At 33.7% G+C, this 16453-nt stretch overlaps 1 protein-coding gene across 7 annotated transcripts in view; it reads right to left on the reverse strand.

The window, feature by feature from the left end:
- LOC126770161 (E3 ubiquitin-protein ligase HECW2) overlaps window positions 1–16453 on the reverse strand; it is a 106851-nt gene that overhangs the window by 1939 nt on the left and 88459 nt on the right. For all 7 annotated transcript variants that reach the window (XM_050489366.1, XM_050489368.1, XM_050489363.1 and 4 more), the window contains 5 exons: window positions 5660–5857; window positions 5179–5445; window positions 2452–2617; window positions 1833–2045; window positions 1563–1729 (listed from right to left, as the gene is read on the reverse strand). In XM_050489366.1, coding sequence (XP_050345323.1) covers window positions 1563–1729; window positions 1833–2045; window positions 2452–2617; window positions 5179–5445; window positions 5660–5857 — 1011 coding nt within the window. The remainder of the gene's footprint in view (window positions 1–1562; window positions 1730–1832; window positions 2046–2451; window positions 2618–5178; window positions 5446–5659; window positions 5858–16453) is intronic.

Below are 16453 nucleotides of genomic sequence, written 5' to 3' on the forward strand. Positions count from 1 at the left end.
AATTGTAACTGGTGGCATGTTGTACGTTGAATCGAGTAATAATAATTACTTTTACGTTTTCATTGAAATGTAGGCAACTGTCCGTTTGCGTATGCTATTAACTTCTTTAGTAATTGTAGTAGACAATAATCGTGTTGAACTTGGAACGTTAATTAGTACTAACGAAAATATTGTTGTTTCTTAGCTTTTATTGGGACAAATTAATGCAAATAAAAATGTGTTTCTAAATACGAATAAATTGATTGTTTCATTGTTACAAACTTTCAGTTATAAATATCGAAATGACTGCTAAGTTTAGATGTTAAAAAGAAAAAAAAAGCATGCCAGAGTCATTCGGAATCATTTCTGACGCGAGTACGAAGTAAAATGTCGTATGTCCAATTGCAAGCAGTTTCGGATGAAATTTATAAAATATATAAATCAGTGGCCTGCTGCTAAGAGGGCTATTATATCCCTTATAACCCTTAATTTGGTAATCAGAATAGAAACAATAAACAGATGTGGGTTGTATTGTATAATATAACATATTGTCGTTTTTAATAATATTGTTGCTATTAGTAACGTTGTTTATAACGTTTTAGCACAAATACATTTAATATCTTAATGATTTGGTAAATAGCAAAATGTGGTTTACATTTTACTCAAAAATATACATTGGCCCTTTTAGCACCAGGTCACCGAAATAATTATCTGAAAATCTACTTATTTAGGTACACATATCGTTTTTTAGAAACGAACGACTTAAAATAAAAACAGTTTCTATCTATTAGAAAATTTCCAATAATGAAACAAGTAACTCGACTACTCCGTGCTATATTTACAGATAATAAGCTTAAATTACAAAAAAAATGGTTTTATTTTTAATATATCTTGGAAATGCAGACTTATTAGATAAACCTAATGATGCTAAGGTCTGATAGTTAGTGCTCAACTTAGCTTCATTATAAATGTGAGTGTGTTTGTATGTGCGTTGCGTTTTCATGTCTTATTTACTCAACCGACCAACATAAAATTTTCCATTCACGTTGTGAGGGGTACAGAATAGGTCAAAAGGTATCTAATACGTCCTCTAAGTACTTTATATATGTAGGTATATAATATATTTATTAAGCTAAGGTTTCATATATTCGTATTGTAGTAAACCGATAATTTATTTTCATGAGACTGTCTTGTTATTTTCTTACCTGTTTTTTGTGCCAAGTAGAAAAAAAGGCAAAACTCTCCGATTACACTCGACTATTGATTATAGAAGCTGCTATGAGCGCAGGCGGCGCCAATGCCAGCGATTTATGTCGCTTAAAAATATGTTTATTTAGGAAAAAATCCTAACATTTCATATATATATAATATACCTACATTTAATTAGCAATGTCCCGTGTAGTAAAGTTCCAAAAGCAGTACAATTAGCGATATAATGCATTTGTTTCTTCACACACTGCACTAAAATATCTAGTTTAGTACTAAACATTTTCCAGACGTCGTCGTTGCCGATTTTCGGTCAGGAAGGCATCGTGTGATATATATAGCATTTGTGGTGTTTTCGTCGTCTCCCCAGTACGTACCTGTCGATGGCCTGCCAGAAGCAGAGTATGACGGGATGCGTGTCGTGGTACCCGCCGCGGTACTCCGTGTTGTTGCGCCAGTCCGACACGTCCAGCTCGGGCGCGCCCGCGATCACCAGCTCCAGCTCCCGCGCGTCGAACGCGCCCACCAGCCGAGGGTCCACAACCTGCGCCGGACGGGTCGTTAGCGACTGACATTGGGATCCACGGAAATGTTTGCAGACTCTAAAGCCTCTATGACAGTCCAGTTCGGAGTCCGGTCCGGCTCACCTCGTGGAAGCCGCGCACGAGCCACTCGCTCTGCTCGGCCACGCCGCGCTCGACGCGCCAGCGCACGAGCTTCTCGAGGTACTCCTTCTTGTTGCGCTCCGTGACGGGCACGTCGCGCCCGCCCGCCTTCAGCTCGCGCTCCAGCACGCGCCCGTCCGCCAGCCGCTCCGACACCGCGAACGTCAGCTCCAGCGACGACACGCAGCGCGCCGACTGCAATGAGTCACGTTACACTTAACTTCCTATGCGGTTGCATGCAATCCTACTACCTACGTGAGTTATAGTTTTTGGAAACCGGTATATGCTTCGTTTAATTATATTGTCTATGACACTCGTTTCACAGTAGAATAAGTTTAATATGATTATTGTCTCAGATAGACTTGTAGAGAAGTATAGGTATACAACTAATGTTTTTACCTTAACGACACTTAACAATAGAGATATACGAGTCTATGTCAATAGACTAGACGGCTATTTACGAATTTTAATAAAAGCTGCGATATTATATAATATAAATTTATAATATAAAATTATTATATAATATTTATATAATATAAATATTGAATATATTTAAACTAAATAAACAGTAGTAAGAATGTGGATGGTGAAGATATCTCACCTGTAACCATCTCAGTGAAGCGGCAAACTGCGCGTCCAAAGCGTCTACATCTTCCAAAGCGGGCGGGAGACGTAGTAGAGCGCGGTACAAAGCACGTGTGAACCACGCTTCAAGAAGGTAGCCGTGCACGAGAGCCAGGCCAAGCACGCGTCCAGAAAAGCGGAACCTGCCAAAAAAATAGTAAATATTAAAAAAACGTTTTTCAGTATGACCAATATATATTTTTTTTAAATATATAATAGAATTTACCGACTAACGATTGTTTGTTTCTTGTTTAAAAAAAAACTCTAAAACAGTAACAAAGACGCCATTTTAATTTAGAAGACAATAGATAACAAGATGGCGTCACAATTGTATCAAACGACACAACCGAGATTTAGTTTCACATAAATATCAACCGTGACAGTTGAGCAAAAAAATTCTTAAAGCACCTGTGATTCGGTGAGTTCGTAGTTATTGTTTGTAACTAAATATTGAATGTAACGTGAGATTTTTGAGACATTTTATAAAAACATACGTGGACACGCTACATGGCGTGGGTTATGGAAGAATGAATCTTCAAGGTCATAATCTTGAATTAAACCTTATTCGTTTTTAATATATCATTCTGATATCTTCAAATTTATAATTTTATACGATATGTAGATAAATTAATTTAGGATACTAAATGGAGTATTTAAAAACAAACGTTTTACTGTCTATATAGATAACAAAAACATCACAGATAACTTTTTAAAGTGCTCTTTGATGACAACATAAGTAGCTATGTATTTGTAATATAAATAAAGGTAATACAAAGCTTTAAAATGTAAGTGGAATTACATAGTTACGCTTTATCTGTAACGAACTGACAAAAACTATTTGCTCTACCATAATTATTTAAAATTAACTGTTTGTATAATGTAGATACATATCATATTATATGTTTAGGAAAGTACAAATGTATTCTGTTTACATATAAAAGTTTTTTTTTTAAATCATAAACGAATAAAAACAACAAATTAATAATGTCCAATGAAAATTTATCAATACCGTCAATTACGATGACTATTTATAGTATTAGATGTATAAATATCGACTGTCCATCGGCTGTATAGCCACTAGTCGTAAACAATAACATATTATTTAAGATTTAAAAACCGATACCCATTACGTCCCGCGATGGCGGACAGCACTAACAATGAACGGAAGTCCATAGTTTCTGAATGACAATTAAAACGCACCATAATTGATTAAAAAAGTACATTGACCTCTTTTGCTGTAATTGAAATAATACGATATAAAATGTATAAAACCTTATCAACGGCTCTGAGTCTAGTCACCTCGTTGTGTTTTTATATTCTCTTTTATTATCTTGTTTGAATGCATTTTATTTGCAGTTAAATGTTTTTGTACTGTTTTCATTACGTTTCTTGCATAATAGTACCGATGTTTACAGGTTTTTACAATTACCGTAAAAATTATATAAACTTGTTTACTACGATTGAATTGTATTTTAATATATGTAATCGTTTAATTTAATAAATAAATTTACATAGAATAAATATACTCATGAAGTGGTTTTTTTACTAAAGTACTTTTGCCTTTTGTTAATCTTTAGTGTTACATCATGATATCACGCGAAACAATAGAATAATCTTCTTGTCGTATAACAGCGTAATATAGGGTATTTATAACATGGCCTCTTGTAGGATCAATCTAATCTGATAATGTAGCCTTGACTTATTAACTTACATACTTAATAAAAATAATTAAAAATAAAATTTCATCACAATTGTTTAAATTAAAATTTCGTAGTTCTTTATCGTTATGTTATATTATTTTTTTTTTTTTTTTATAGAATAGGAAGGCGGACGAGCATATGGGCCACCTGATGGTAAGTGGTCACCAACGCTCTTAGACATTGGCATTGTAAGAAATGTCAACCATCGCTTACATATCCAATGCGCCACCAACCTTGGGAACTAAGATTTTATGTCCCTTGTGCCTGTAATTACACTGGCTCACTCACCCTTCAAACCGGAACACAACAATATCAAGTATTGCTGTTTTGCGGTAGAATATCTGATGAGTGGGTGGTACCTACCCAGACGAGCTTGCACAAAGCCCTACCACCAGTTTTATTTATTAAGTTTATTACACTTAACGCATATGGATAAATTCAAATAAATCTGTCTTGGCTAAATGAATTATGACAATATTAAAAAAAAAAAAACCAATAAATACCTCTTTCCGTGTCAACATCACTTATTTGCTGGGACAATGCCACCTAATCTTATTATTCTTATACTGATTGTTAGTTATTATCTATAATGGCTGTGATTGTGTACTGTTAGTAATACGGTTTAAGTATTATAACTACATGCAGTGTAATAAGGCCCATGTTAAGGTATATTAAGTATTCAAGCGCCTATCGAGTTTTGACGGCTTTTAGCATATCGTGGTTTATGCTTTTAAGATAAAGCAACAGCCCTTTTAAAACATCGAATGTTATCAAAATAGTTAAAATACATTCGTTATCGATTAAACTGTCAAGTTATAAACTGAACATTATTATCTCAAATTCTTAAATAATCTTCGGAGTAACATTTTAAAACTGTTTGGTGTCATCGAAAAAATTTCTACGACAGTTTTTAATTATAACAATATTAGAAAAAGGTATGGTCTAATCAAACAACCGGTCGTATATTTCGATCAACATTTTAACGATCAACAATCGAATCTTACCATTCATGATGGTTGTCAACAAACGCCGACATCGGGGACACGTGCACCGTGTAAGTATCGTTGGCGGAGTACTCGAACAATCCATAGTATGGGTTGAACAGTTCCCTCGACAGGAGGAAGAAGAATTCTCTACTGGGTCCTCCATAGTCTAAGCCTTCCTCTCCGTCCCAAAGGACGCACAGTTTGCCTTTCTGCAACTCCTTCTTGCTGCAGGACATGATACGTCTAAATGCGTCCTCTAAAAGATGATCACGACGTATATGTAATCTGTAAATATACATTAATATGTCATTAAGGTAAACACAGGAAATTGTAGTGTTTTATGCATCTAAAATGTCTACATCTATCTTGATGATAGCTTCAGTGAGTTGAAAGATTTTATAGTAGGTAAACTTATTAGTGGTGCGTTAAAAACGACGCCCCTTTAGTGGATACGCTATGCTTGGCTTTCAAAGGAGTATAACTTATTATTTAGACTTACTTTAATTTCCCTGGGCCCTGCCCATAGCCTTTGCTTTCCAGCTTCCTGTAGAAAGCTCGTAATTTAGCTTCGAAGTCCCGCCGTTGAGGCGCAGGCGCACGAGTGCTCCGCGTGGCGGCCGGCGACGCCGCAGGCGAAGGTTCAGCTGTTGCACACCCTGACGCCGGCACGTAGCTCATAATCTCCTGTTCGAACAGGCTGTGGAAGAAGAAAGTTAATATATAACACTTATATTCTGTTTATAAAATCTAACTTAATATACAGTTAAGTAATATTTAATATGGTTGTGTTCCGGTTTGAAGGACGAGTGGTACAGTGTAGGTACAGGAAGAAGGGATATAATATCTTTGTTCCCAAGGTGGGTGGCATATTGGCGTTGTAAATATTGGTTAATGGTGGTGGCAATCCCGTAGCACCAACTGAGCTATTTACCAGGCCGCGATTTTATTTAAAATACGATATAGTTTTCGATTACTAGGCCTTTATTGACTACTAAAACTTTGGTGCGTTTCTAAACATAATCGGAAAAAGAAAAACACGTTTATTAAATTACTAGTACTTTTTAGAATTGTAGACAATGGACTATTGTTAAGATTTTACTTTCTTAATATTGTAATTATTAAATGTGATATGGTATAAAAACTAAAATTCACTTTCGTCGGACATTCGTAAAAAACGAAAACACCTTATTGTTTCACTTTTAATTTCGCACGTCGCCTCTCACATAACCTTAACCGAAATGGGCACCACCCGTAAATATATAGTACCAAGCACGTCATTCTGTTCCTTAAGACTAAAGACATAAAGACTAGAATATCGAAAAAGGATGTTCGGACGGATGCGCTTTTTATCTCTCAGAGTTTACTAGAGCGGAGAGTATTAATATTATAATCACAGTGAATGTTAGCGAAATCTTCATTTATAGTAAAGATCGTTGATATACTTCTGGGCGAATGGTTAATGACAATGACTTAAGACATCTGCCAAAACTTTCAACAATTAGTGGAAATTTTGTTAAATCATAATACACAAAAATCTGCTGGAATAAGTACTGTACTAGTGAATCATCGACTTCGTTAGCTCTTAATTAGATATCTTTAGACAACAATCAATTCTCCTGCTTTTGTTAATGGAAGTATCATTGAAAATTGCACCTCGCATTGTTTGATGGAGAACTTCGCCAATTTTAGAGGAACAATCGACGCTATAAACTATTTAGGATAACCAAATAGGAGCTATGTTAGTTGGTTTATTCGAAATGCTTTTAGGCTTACTATGGTTCCCTGTTTCATAACGTTAGTTTAATACCTAGATATAACATTACGAATTTCGGGCACAGCGGTCTTTATCTATCTATCTATCTTATTAAGGATTAAACTGAGCAGGAAATATTATAGAGTTCAAATACTCTCTCTCTCCGAGAGCACTCTTGTACTCCGATGGGACCAACGGCTTTCTGAGGCGCGGAAGTGTAACACTGCCGTCAGCCTCTGATACTGAGAATTTTTGACAGAAAAATAATCAAGTTTTATTAGACCGGGCTGGGATTTTAAAACTATATTAATGTTAATAATAATATTGATAGCCAGAAACAAAGAATTATTTTTTACATTCCGTTATTTATAGATATTTATATCACGATGAAGAGTCAGCGCAGTTTTATTATTCCGAGAAATTTGGCTTTCAAATTACGTATTTTATTGAGCCCATGGTTCAAGCCGCGGGCAAAGCTAGTCCTAACTAATGTCCACAAAGTACGATGAACCGTATAACTTGCCCAAAATGAAAGGAAAGTCGACTTTAGACAGAGACAAAGCGAGGTCTACGCTGCTAACCTATAATCGATTTGGGAAAGATTTAATGTCGCTCCGCCCTGCCGGTGTTCAACATGCCGTAATTAGAATAATGTAAACTGTATAAGTTATACGTAAAATATAGATAGATTGCTTATCTGTATCCACGTGTATTTTCTGTAAACTTATCACCAAGATCACTTCTAATTTCTAAAACAGTCCATTGTTTATATTTTATTCAGCGATCCCAAATACAAATACAAATAAGAGACCCTTTATGCTAATAATGACATTTTGAACTTTTTCATTTCTCGGATTTTTTACAAAAATGAACTTGAATTAACTAGAGATAAATCATTTTAATAGATACATATCATTTGTTATTTTCACGAATATGATAATTTGTAAATATACTAATATACATTGTAACTTATATTATTAAATGTATCTTTTTATATGTATCGTTTAAGACGCATTTGCATCTGATTCATTGCAACGCATTCCAGAAATCATATTTATCGTCACAACTCTTGGCGTGCATCCAACAGTTGTGTTAACGGGCCCTGCGTAAACAATTGCGGTAAATAAAAAAATATCTTGCGATTCGATTATATTTGTACTAAATTTTGTTTTTATTTTACATAACCATACTAGGCTTTAACCGTTGCTCTGTGTACATTATTGCTTGAATAAAAAAAACCAGCATTAGTCCAAAAAATAATATGTACAAAATTTAACCGATTCCTTGCTCCGTTGCTGTGTGAAAAGACATCAGCTAATACTCTCGCAATTATAATATTGGTAGGGATTACGGTTAACGCTTTTTATACTCGATCTAGTCGTACAATTATATATATATATATATATATATATATATATATAAAAAAGTTAAAAGTTGAGATATTTCAAGATAAATTCTAAAGGTTAAAAGGTGAATTGAGCATAGTGTATGTAGGTCAAAAGCTAAGTTGAAATTTAAACTAACATTTTCGGCCAAACTTGTTACGTAACATAGCAACGAATGTAGACAAAACAAAACGAATACTGAACATACACCTCAAACAATTCGACGAATTAAAATCGTATGATTTATTATTCATATTCTTGGAGATATCTATGGTTTCGTTTTAAAACTAAGAATCGAATCTTATGTCGAATCGATAATGATTATTGTATACTTATGTATATCGTAAATCATCAGCTTTAAGCACTTCATCTATCTCAAAATGATCTTACATTTTGTAATAAAAATATTATTTAAGAATTAAACTTTGAATTACTTAAGTAGTTTTTCCTTAAGCTTGTGTCAAAAAATCAAGTCAATATAACATTTTTAACAAAATAAATATTGATATTCTTAAAACAATGTATTCGTTCTGCGACATTTATATAATGATAAAAATATAAGCATTATTTTCTATAACGAGTCTACAAACTATAACAAACAACCAACTTTCGTAAGCGCGTGCGTTTTCAACGCAAGGCCGCTTCCCGACACCAATGGATGGGAATGACCTAAAATTGCCTCGCTCTCAGATATTACTCGGCATTCGTTAGAAACGAGGTGGTACGTTTGTTGAGCGCTCGCAGAGAAAATACGTGTCAGTGAGCGAGAAACAAAGATGCTTTCTGTTTCCACTACGCAATTCTATATAACTTTTATACTTCGTCATATTTTTCAATTTTAAACGTGTTTCTATTTTTAGCATATCCTTGAAATGTGAAAATATTCTATAATCATGATATTATTTTATGTCAGTTTATAATAAGCAATTATATTATGCTAATTTGCTTCTTAACAAAACCAGTCCAACTATCGCCAGCATGAGCAGAACCTAAAAAAATTATTTCGTATTCATAATAATACATTCTCTGTGGTCATTACATAAGCATCCGGCACATCCCAAACATATATCATTGTGATGCCACCAATCTCCAAAAGTTAATGACTATTGGAGGCATTCCCCTGTGGCCCGAGAGCACGCGCGCCGCGTCCGTGCCTACGGCCGTCATAACCCTTCCCTCCACGCTAAAGACATACTTATTTCTAATTAACTAAAGAACAAGGTTCCATAACAATATATTCTTATAGGCAACAGGTGTCCGAACAGGCCTCAGGCAGAGGAAGGGCGATAGTTTCGGAGATAATGTTTCACCCGATGCGAGAAGCTGATGTCTTGATTCTTTGCCTGATGGAACATGACGTAGAGTTTTCTGCTATTGTAGTAGTAATTTAATTAAGCGCACCGTGTTTACACGATCAATGGAGCCGATAAATTAATATTTTAGATCTTTAATCTATTTCGTTTGATGGATAATATTCACAAAGAAATAAAATCCATTGCTAATTTTTTACATGACAATTACCTATATTATATATTTAGATCATGTTTAAAATTACTGTTGCATAAAATTAAACAGAAAAACGGTTAACCGCAATGTTGGCAGGAAGAGGGTTGTTCTGTTATACAAAGGACGATATCAATCAAACACCTGCGTAACGGACACGTTACTTTTGCGTGCTCTAACTTTAAACAAAATTAAGGTATAAAATTTTAACTACCACAATTCAATTCTTGTTTTAATTAAAAGGTAACAATAAAAGAAAATAATAACATTTTTAAGAAAACTAAATTTACATATGGTTGAAAAAAATGTTAAGAATTTTCCAAACTATAAACTTTAATCTTGGAATAATTAGGGTTGGTCCCATAGTACCGGTAATAACGCTTAGCCCCGAGCCTTCGACGCCTAGTAAAGTTTCATCAATGACTGCAGGATGGACGTTATTTAGTACTACCTTGCCTGGGGACTTCTCGTTATTACTAAGCCGTCAATTTATGTTAGTAAAGTTATCATGCCTTTGGTAAGAGATTCATAGTCATAATTACAAGATATTTTCAAAAAATTAAAAATAACAATATTAAACTAAATTTTGAAGACAAAACATTTCATTATTAACTATGAACGCGTTCAACTGTGACAGAACAATCTAATTTTCCAACGTAGCCTTAAGTTATTTAAAATAAAACATAAATATTTGTAGCAATATTAAAATTGAAGCGTTGACATTGTACCGACCTCACACAAAATGGAAACCAATACGTGTCCAATATTCTGCTAAATTACTTCCTAAGACCATTGCTAACGAGAAAACAAAAGGGTTATTGTTGTATGGAACATTCGAACGGAAGCCTTGAAGCCACATGTCGAATTACACTGAAATTTTCAATGGCGTTTGTATAATTTGGTTAAATTACTAACTTAGTTAATTTTTGTTCGACTCGGTAAATGTATTGTCTATTTTTCTCCTGACTACGTTTTTAAAATATAGCTTTATACCAACTGATATTAAATAAAATCTTTGTAAAGTGATGATGATGATATCCTCCAGACCGATTTCAGCCATTTCAGGCGGCCAATCTCAAGAGAGATTAGCTAACTACGCAGGAGATATTATAGTGCACAAGTGTGTGCGCAAACACAGGTGCACTCTCTATTCCCTAACTCCATAATCCGATGGGAAGGCAATCCGACACGACCGGAAAGAGTTTAGGCGCAGGAACAACGGCTTTACGTGCTTTCCGAGGCACGGGAGTGAACACACTTCCAACTTCCAGACTCCGGGCTGCTATTGAGAATTTTCTGACAGAAAAACCCAATAATTTTTTATTGGCCCGACCTGGGAATTGAACCCAAGACCTCCGGTTCTGCGGCCTTTCATCAAGCTACTAGACCAATGAAGCAGTCAAGTCATTGTAAAGTATGATGATGCCGAACAATTTTAAATTCCAAATTTTAAAGTCCACTAGAAAAAACCTATCATTATCATAATACCAGTAAGTAATAATTCCTCAATTAAAAACCACGTAGAATTAAAGTTTTGATTACGTTGTATCGACAATTTTAATTGAAGTAAAACCAAATTTACATTTAAACGATTCCGTTGATGAGTAGGTATTGCAGTGACAGCATTAATTACCTAATTTTCGATAAAAAAAAACTCGTAAAGAGCAAAGCCATTTAAATTGGGTAAAGTTTTGCCAATTCACAGAAAATTTAGACCGAAGTATATAATAAAATAAGGGTCCAAGTTTAATGTACAAAGTATGATAAAAGTCTGTTTAATAGATTTTTTTTAATCTTTTAAGCGATTTCTAGTCGATAATCTAGTCTTGTATATTTGTTTGTAATTGTATATATTTGACACTGAAGTCCTAACACTTACGATTATAATAGCAAAAATCCAAATGGGTATACGTAGGTGGCACTGACATCTAATGACGTAACAGGCGACCAATGAGCATTCAGGTTAAAGCCAAATTAGTTGATCTGCCTTTGACCAGTGTTGTAGAAACTGGAATACAGTAAGCTATAAATAAATGTGTAATTAAGCTGTCTGCGTACATAGGGGTCAGGGTTGAGCGGTCCCGTGTCCCTCCCACACCATTGTGCCCGCTTATGCTGACATACAGCTTATGTACAAAGTAATGACTCATATATTATATACTTTTTATTCTTACAATTTATTACAAGTTTGAAATACGCCTTTTGATATATAATATATTATTGTAATATTGCAATTATTTATAATTAAATTGTGAATATCCTGTACGAAAATCAACGAATTCCAAATGTCGTTTTTTATCATTTATTTGAATGTTTCTATATTTATTTTGTTATTTCAACGATCTACCTATTTATACTTACTTATCTTATATATTTTTTGTTTATAAAATAGGTAGGCAGACCGACAAACAGGCTCACCATAGCCCATTAGGGCTATGGTGATCACTTACCATAAGGTTGGTAAGTATGGTTGGTATAGTAGGTGGGGCATTGGCGCTGTAAGAAATATTAACTATTCCTTACATCGCCAATGCGCCACCTACCTTGGAAAATAAAATGTTATGTCCCTTGTGCCTGTTACATGGAATCAGTCATCCTTCAAATCGGAACACAAAAATACTAAGTACTGCTTTTTGGCGATATAATATGTGATGAGAATATGAGATACAATAATGATTAAAGTTTCATTCTGTTAGGGAAACACCGAACAAGCTTCGAGTTTACTTTACGTTCAATAAGGATTCCTATGAATACGAATTTGTTGAAATTTTATATTAACCTATAAATTAAAATTTAATCAAAAAGCGATAACAACATCCTAACGTTATTATATTTAGGTAGTTAAATAATCATTAGCCATCACCGTATACATTTGACCTAGCCGTTACGGCCGTGAATGTGTAATCTAAAATAAATAAAGTATTTATTGTGTTAACAAAGACATACAGATAATCTAAAAAAACAACGTTAAAAATGTTTAGCCACGCGAGCATTGTTGTGCAAATGGGTTGCATATATACATAATTAATCGTGTTGTCCGTTCGTCCGTTGCTGTAGAGACGAGCGGTCGTCGAAACAATATTTAATATTCAACTATTATTTAACCGTATAAGAAATATATACTATTTAATTACTTCCTTAAAATATTGTAATTAAAACAACATTTGCGTGTCATAATTGGGTGCACGGCTGTGCGGCAGCCAAGTACAGGGGAGTGAAAGGGGCACAAGTCGCTAAACAGAATATTCCAGAGTCATTCAAGAAAATTTTATTGCTAAGTGTTCTAACCACTTAATGTAATTTTGTTATTGCATTCGCATTCGATAATTCGTTCAAACCTTGGCTCTGACATTGTTTACTATGACGTGATCGTAATGTTGCATAATAACGCGAACAAATGTACGGAGCTTTTGAACTTCTGTATTAATATGACACCTGAAGAAATTACATTGTAATTTGATATGTAATAAATTTAACTTTGTGGTAGGACTATATGCACGTCTGGGAAGGTACGACCCACTCATTATACATATATTCTGCCGCCAAGCAGCAATTTTTAGTATTGTTGTGTTTCGGTTAAAACGGTTATTGAGAAATTGTAACTACAGGAACATGGGACATACCATCTTAGTTCCCAAGGTTGGTGGCGCATTGGCGATACAGTTGATATTTCTAACAGTGCCAATGTCTATGGGCGGCGGTGATCACCAACTATTAAGTGGTCCATTAGATAGTCCGTCTACCTACTATAACTTAAAAAAATATGAAGATAACTCAATTAGTAATTTAAAGCAGTAATTTATAACATGAGCAAAAATTTAAAATAAACCTAAAAAAAAACATCTCAACAACAACTTTATGCAGCGCAAAATAATTTACGTCATAAACCTATCATTATTTCATAAAAAGGATCCACCTCAAACTTTTCAATTTACGAAAATCGGCTGAAGATAATTAGTGGGAAGAGATAAGATTGATGATGAGCAAAAACTGATTCAAATGACGCCTGAATGGAATAACCTTTAATATCAGACAGCCTGGCTTTGCTATGTATACTATATATGCTTTAAATAAAAACGTAAAGATAGAACTTTATGTTTTTATTTAAAGCGTCGTATTTAAAGCGACCAGCGTCGGACACGCACAGATAATATTTAACACTTATGAAAGTAATTTTTTTTTTTGTATAATCTATGGTAATTTTCAAAGTTGAATTAAACTCGAAAATGTATGCTTTGAAACGCTTTTTAACAAGCTATATACAAATAGTGAAAGTAGAAAATATACTTGTTCAATACAAGTGACAGCCGGTATATAGATGCCCCATACCCAGTGATGGTTTATATGAGTTTTAATATATATAATGTAAAGGCATTACTTTATCAACCTTGTTATCACGTCAAACCTATTTCTGATTCACTAAGTTTTCACAATTTTTGCATTGGAAAACCTCTGTTATCAATAAGTTAAATACTTTTAAAGTTCAATGACCGATTTAAGCGCCACTCCTGCAAGTGGCTTTTTATATGTAAGTTGTGACTAACATCAACACAGCTATCTGTAACTATCTGAACCATAATACCTAAGAAAAATAAATTAAAATATAGAAATGTGATAAAAAGAAAGGCATATAGTATTAACTATTTATATTAACTTAAAATCGATATACTATTTATATCGTTTAAAATTAGAACGCGGTTGCATTTAAAAATGGAACACTCATGTCCCCTTTGACTATAGTTGAACCTGTTTTCTACCATTTCTGTAGTATTCACGTTTTCTAGCCACACACTAGATTGAATGTCAAGTAACATCCTACAATGTAGTCAGCCTTGGTATATCTGGACACACGACTCATCACTGTGCAGCCACGCCATTTCTGACGTCCTATCCCATTTTATTTAACAATATCGGGCTTATTTATGAACGTTGCTTGACGAATGTTTAGTTAAATGATCAATTATCTCTTTCTACCATCATTGATTTGTCATTCGAAAGAAGAAAACACACAACGTTTATAAGTATGTCTGTATATGTACATAATTTTCATTCATATTATTATTTTCTTTTTAAAGTGCCTTCTGTCCTTACTTTATAAATTTATTTCTTTTTAAGATCGATGTCTGTCGTCAAAACGTTGGTTTCGCCTTAATTAAAACAATAAAGACTATTTACGTCACTAATAAAAGCCTGTATATTAATTTCACTCCATCAGAGTGATGTTGAATTTAATGACTAAAAATTCATTTTATTTTAATTACATTGAACAAATACATTAAAAATTCAACGAAACATTAGCTTTAGCAAAAATAAAACTATATCTTTAAAAAATAAAATAATGAACACATTTGTGTCATGTTTTTTATAAAGTGAAATGATACATCAAAGTGTATGTAGCGTAACTTTTCACGATCCATAAAAAACCATGAGCATAGGAAACAACGATTCTCCACGCACGCTATAATCCGTAACACGATGTTTGTCTAAAACCTATGTTAAATGTTAACAGATAAAAAAAAACAATAACTGCACGTCATAGTGACTCCTAAGTGCACTCACAAAAGAGGCCATGTTTCCGTGTCAATTAAAAGAGATCACTTTGTTTATCGATGGCGGATCGACAATGGTCGTTCCCATATCGAACGGGTAGATTACCATTACGATCGAACCATTACACTTTACGAGATTTTGATTGTACCGCGACTAACGATATGGGGGCACGAAAGGCACAGGCTGAGTTCGATTTACGACAGTTATAAAATCTCAGTCTTGTCCTATCGATTGAATTTAAGACCAATGGGGGTTTGTAAATCACACCTTTACAAACATTTCGTTTGTTTATTCGTTAATTGCAACATTTAGTCTGTTAACTCCTGCCTAATGATATCGGCATAAGCTTTTACAGTGACTGACTAAATAAAAAAAAAAGATAGTTTCGTATATACATTTTTTTATTACATCAACAATAAGAATTTCACAAATAACCTTATTTGTTTTGAATTCTTGCAATCTGATCAACGATTTACTTTTTTTTTATTTATTATTATCATCATATAGGCCTCTGCATCTTTGACAGATGATTTAAGCCTTCGCGATGCCGCTTAAATCATCTGTTATTATTATCAATACATACGATTATACAGTTAATTTGAATGATCAAACTTAAAACTCCTTAAAACCGCATAACACCTGAGTAAAATGTCAGAAAGTGATATGCGATATTGACTATAATAATAATATAATTTAAAGGATACACGCATCAAAATAGCGTATTAAAGTGAGTCGGTTTTTATCATTTCAGTCGATGTAGAATTCTTAGAGAACTTCATAGCACTACTGTGGCGTTTACGAATATTACTTTTCATAGAGAATACTTTTTTTTAATACATTAAAGTTTTGTTAATATCTGTATTCTAATTAGTCTCAAATTTGGTATTTATTCAACTATTCTACTAAAGTATTTGTTAACAAATTGTCGTTTAACAACGTATTGTTGGAGTTATCGCCTTTTTACAATATTTTGTGTATGACATTGAATGGCCTATATCTCTTACATACCAAGAAAAACGTTGATTATGATTATTTGTTTAAAAATATCAGTTATCTTATCTAATTGAAGATGTTATAAAAATAAAATTATGTTAGGACTTAA

This window comes from Nymphalis io, chromosome 8, assembly GCF_905147045.1.
Source record: "Nymphalis io chromosome 8, ilAglIoxx1.1, whole genome shotgun sequence".
Classification (NCBI taxonomy): domain Eukaryota; kingdom Metazoa; phylum Arthropoda; class Insecta; order Lepidoptera; family Nymphalidae; genus Nymphalis; species Nymphalis io.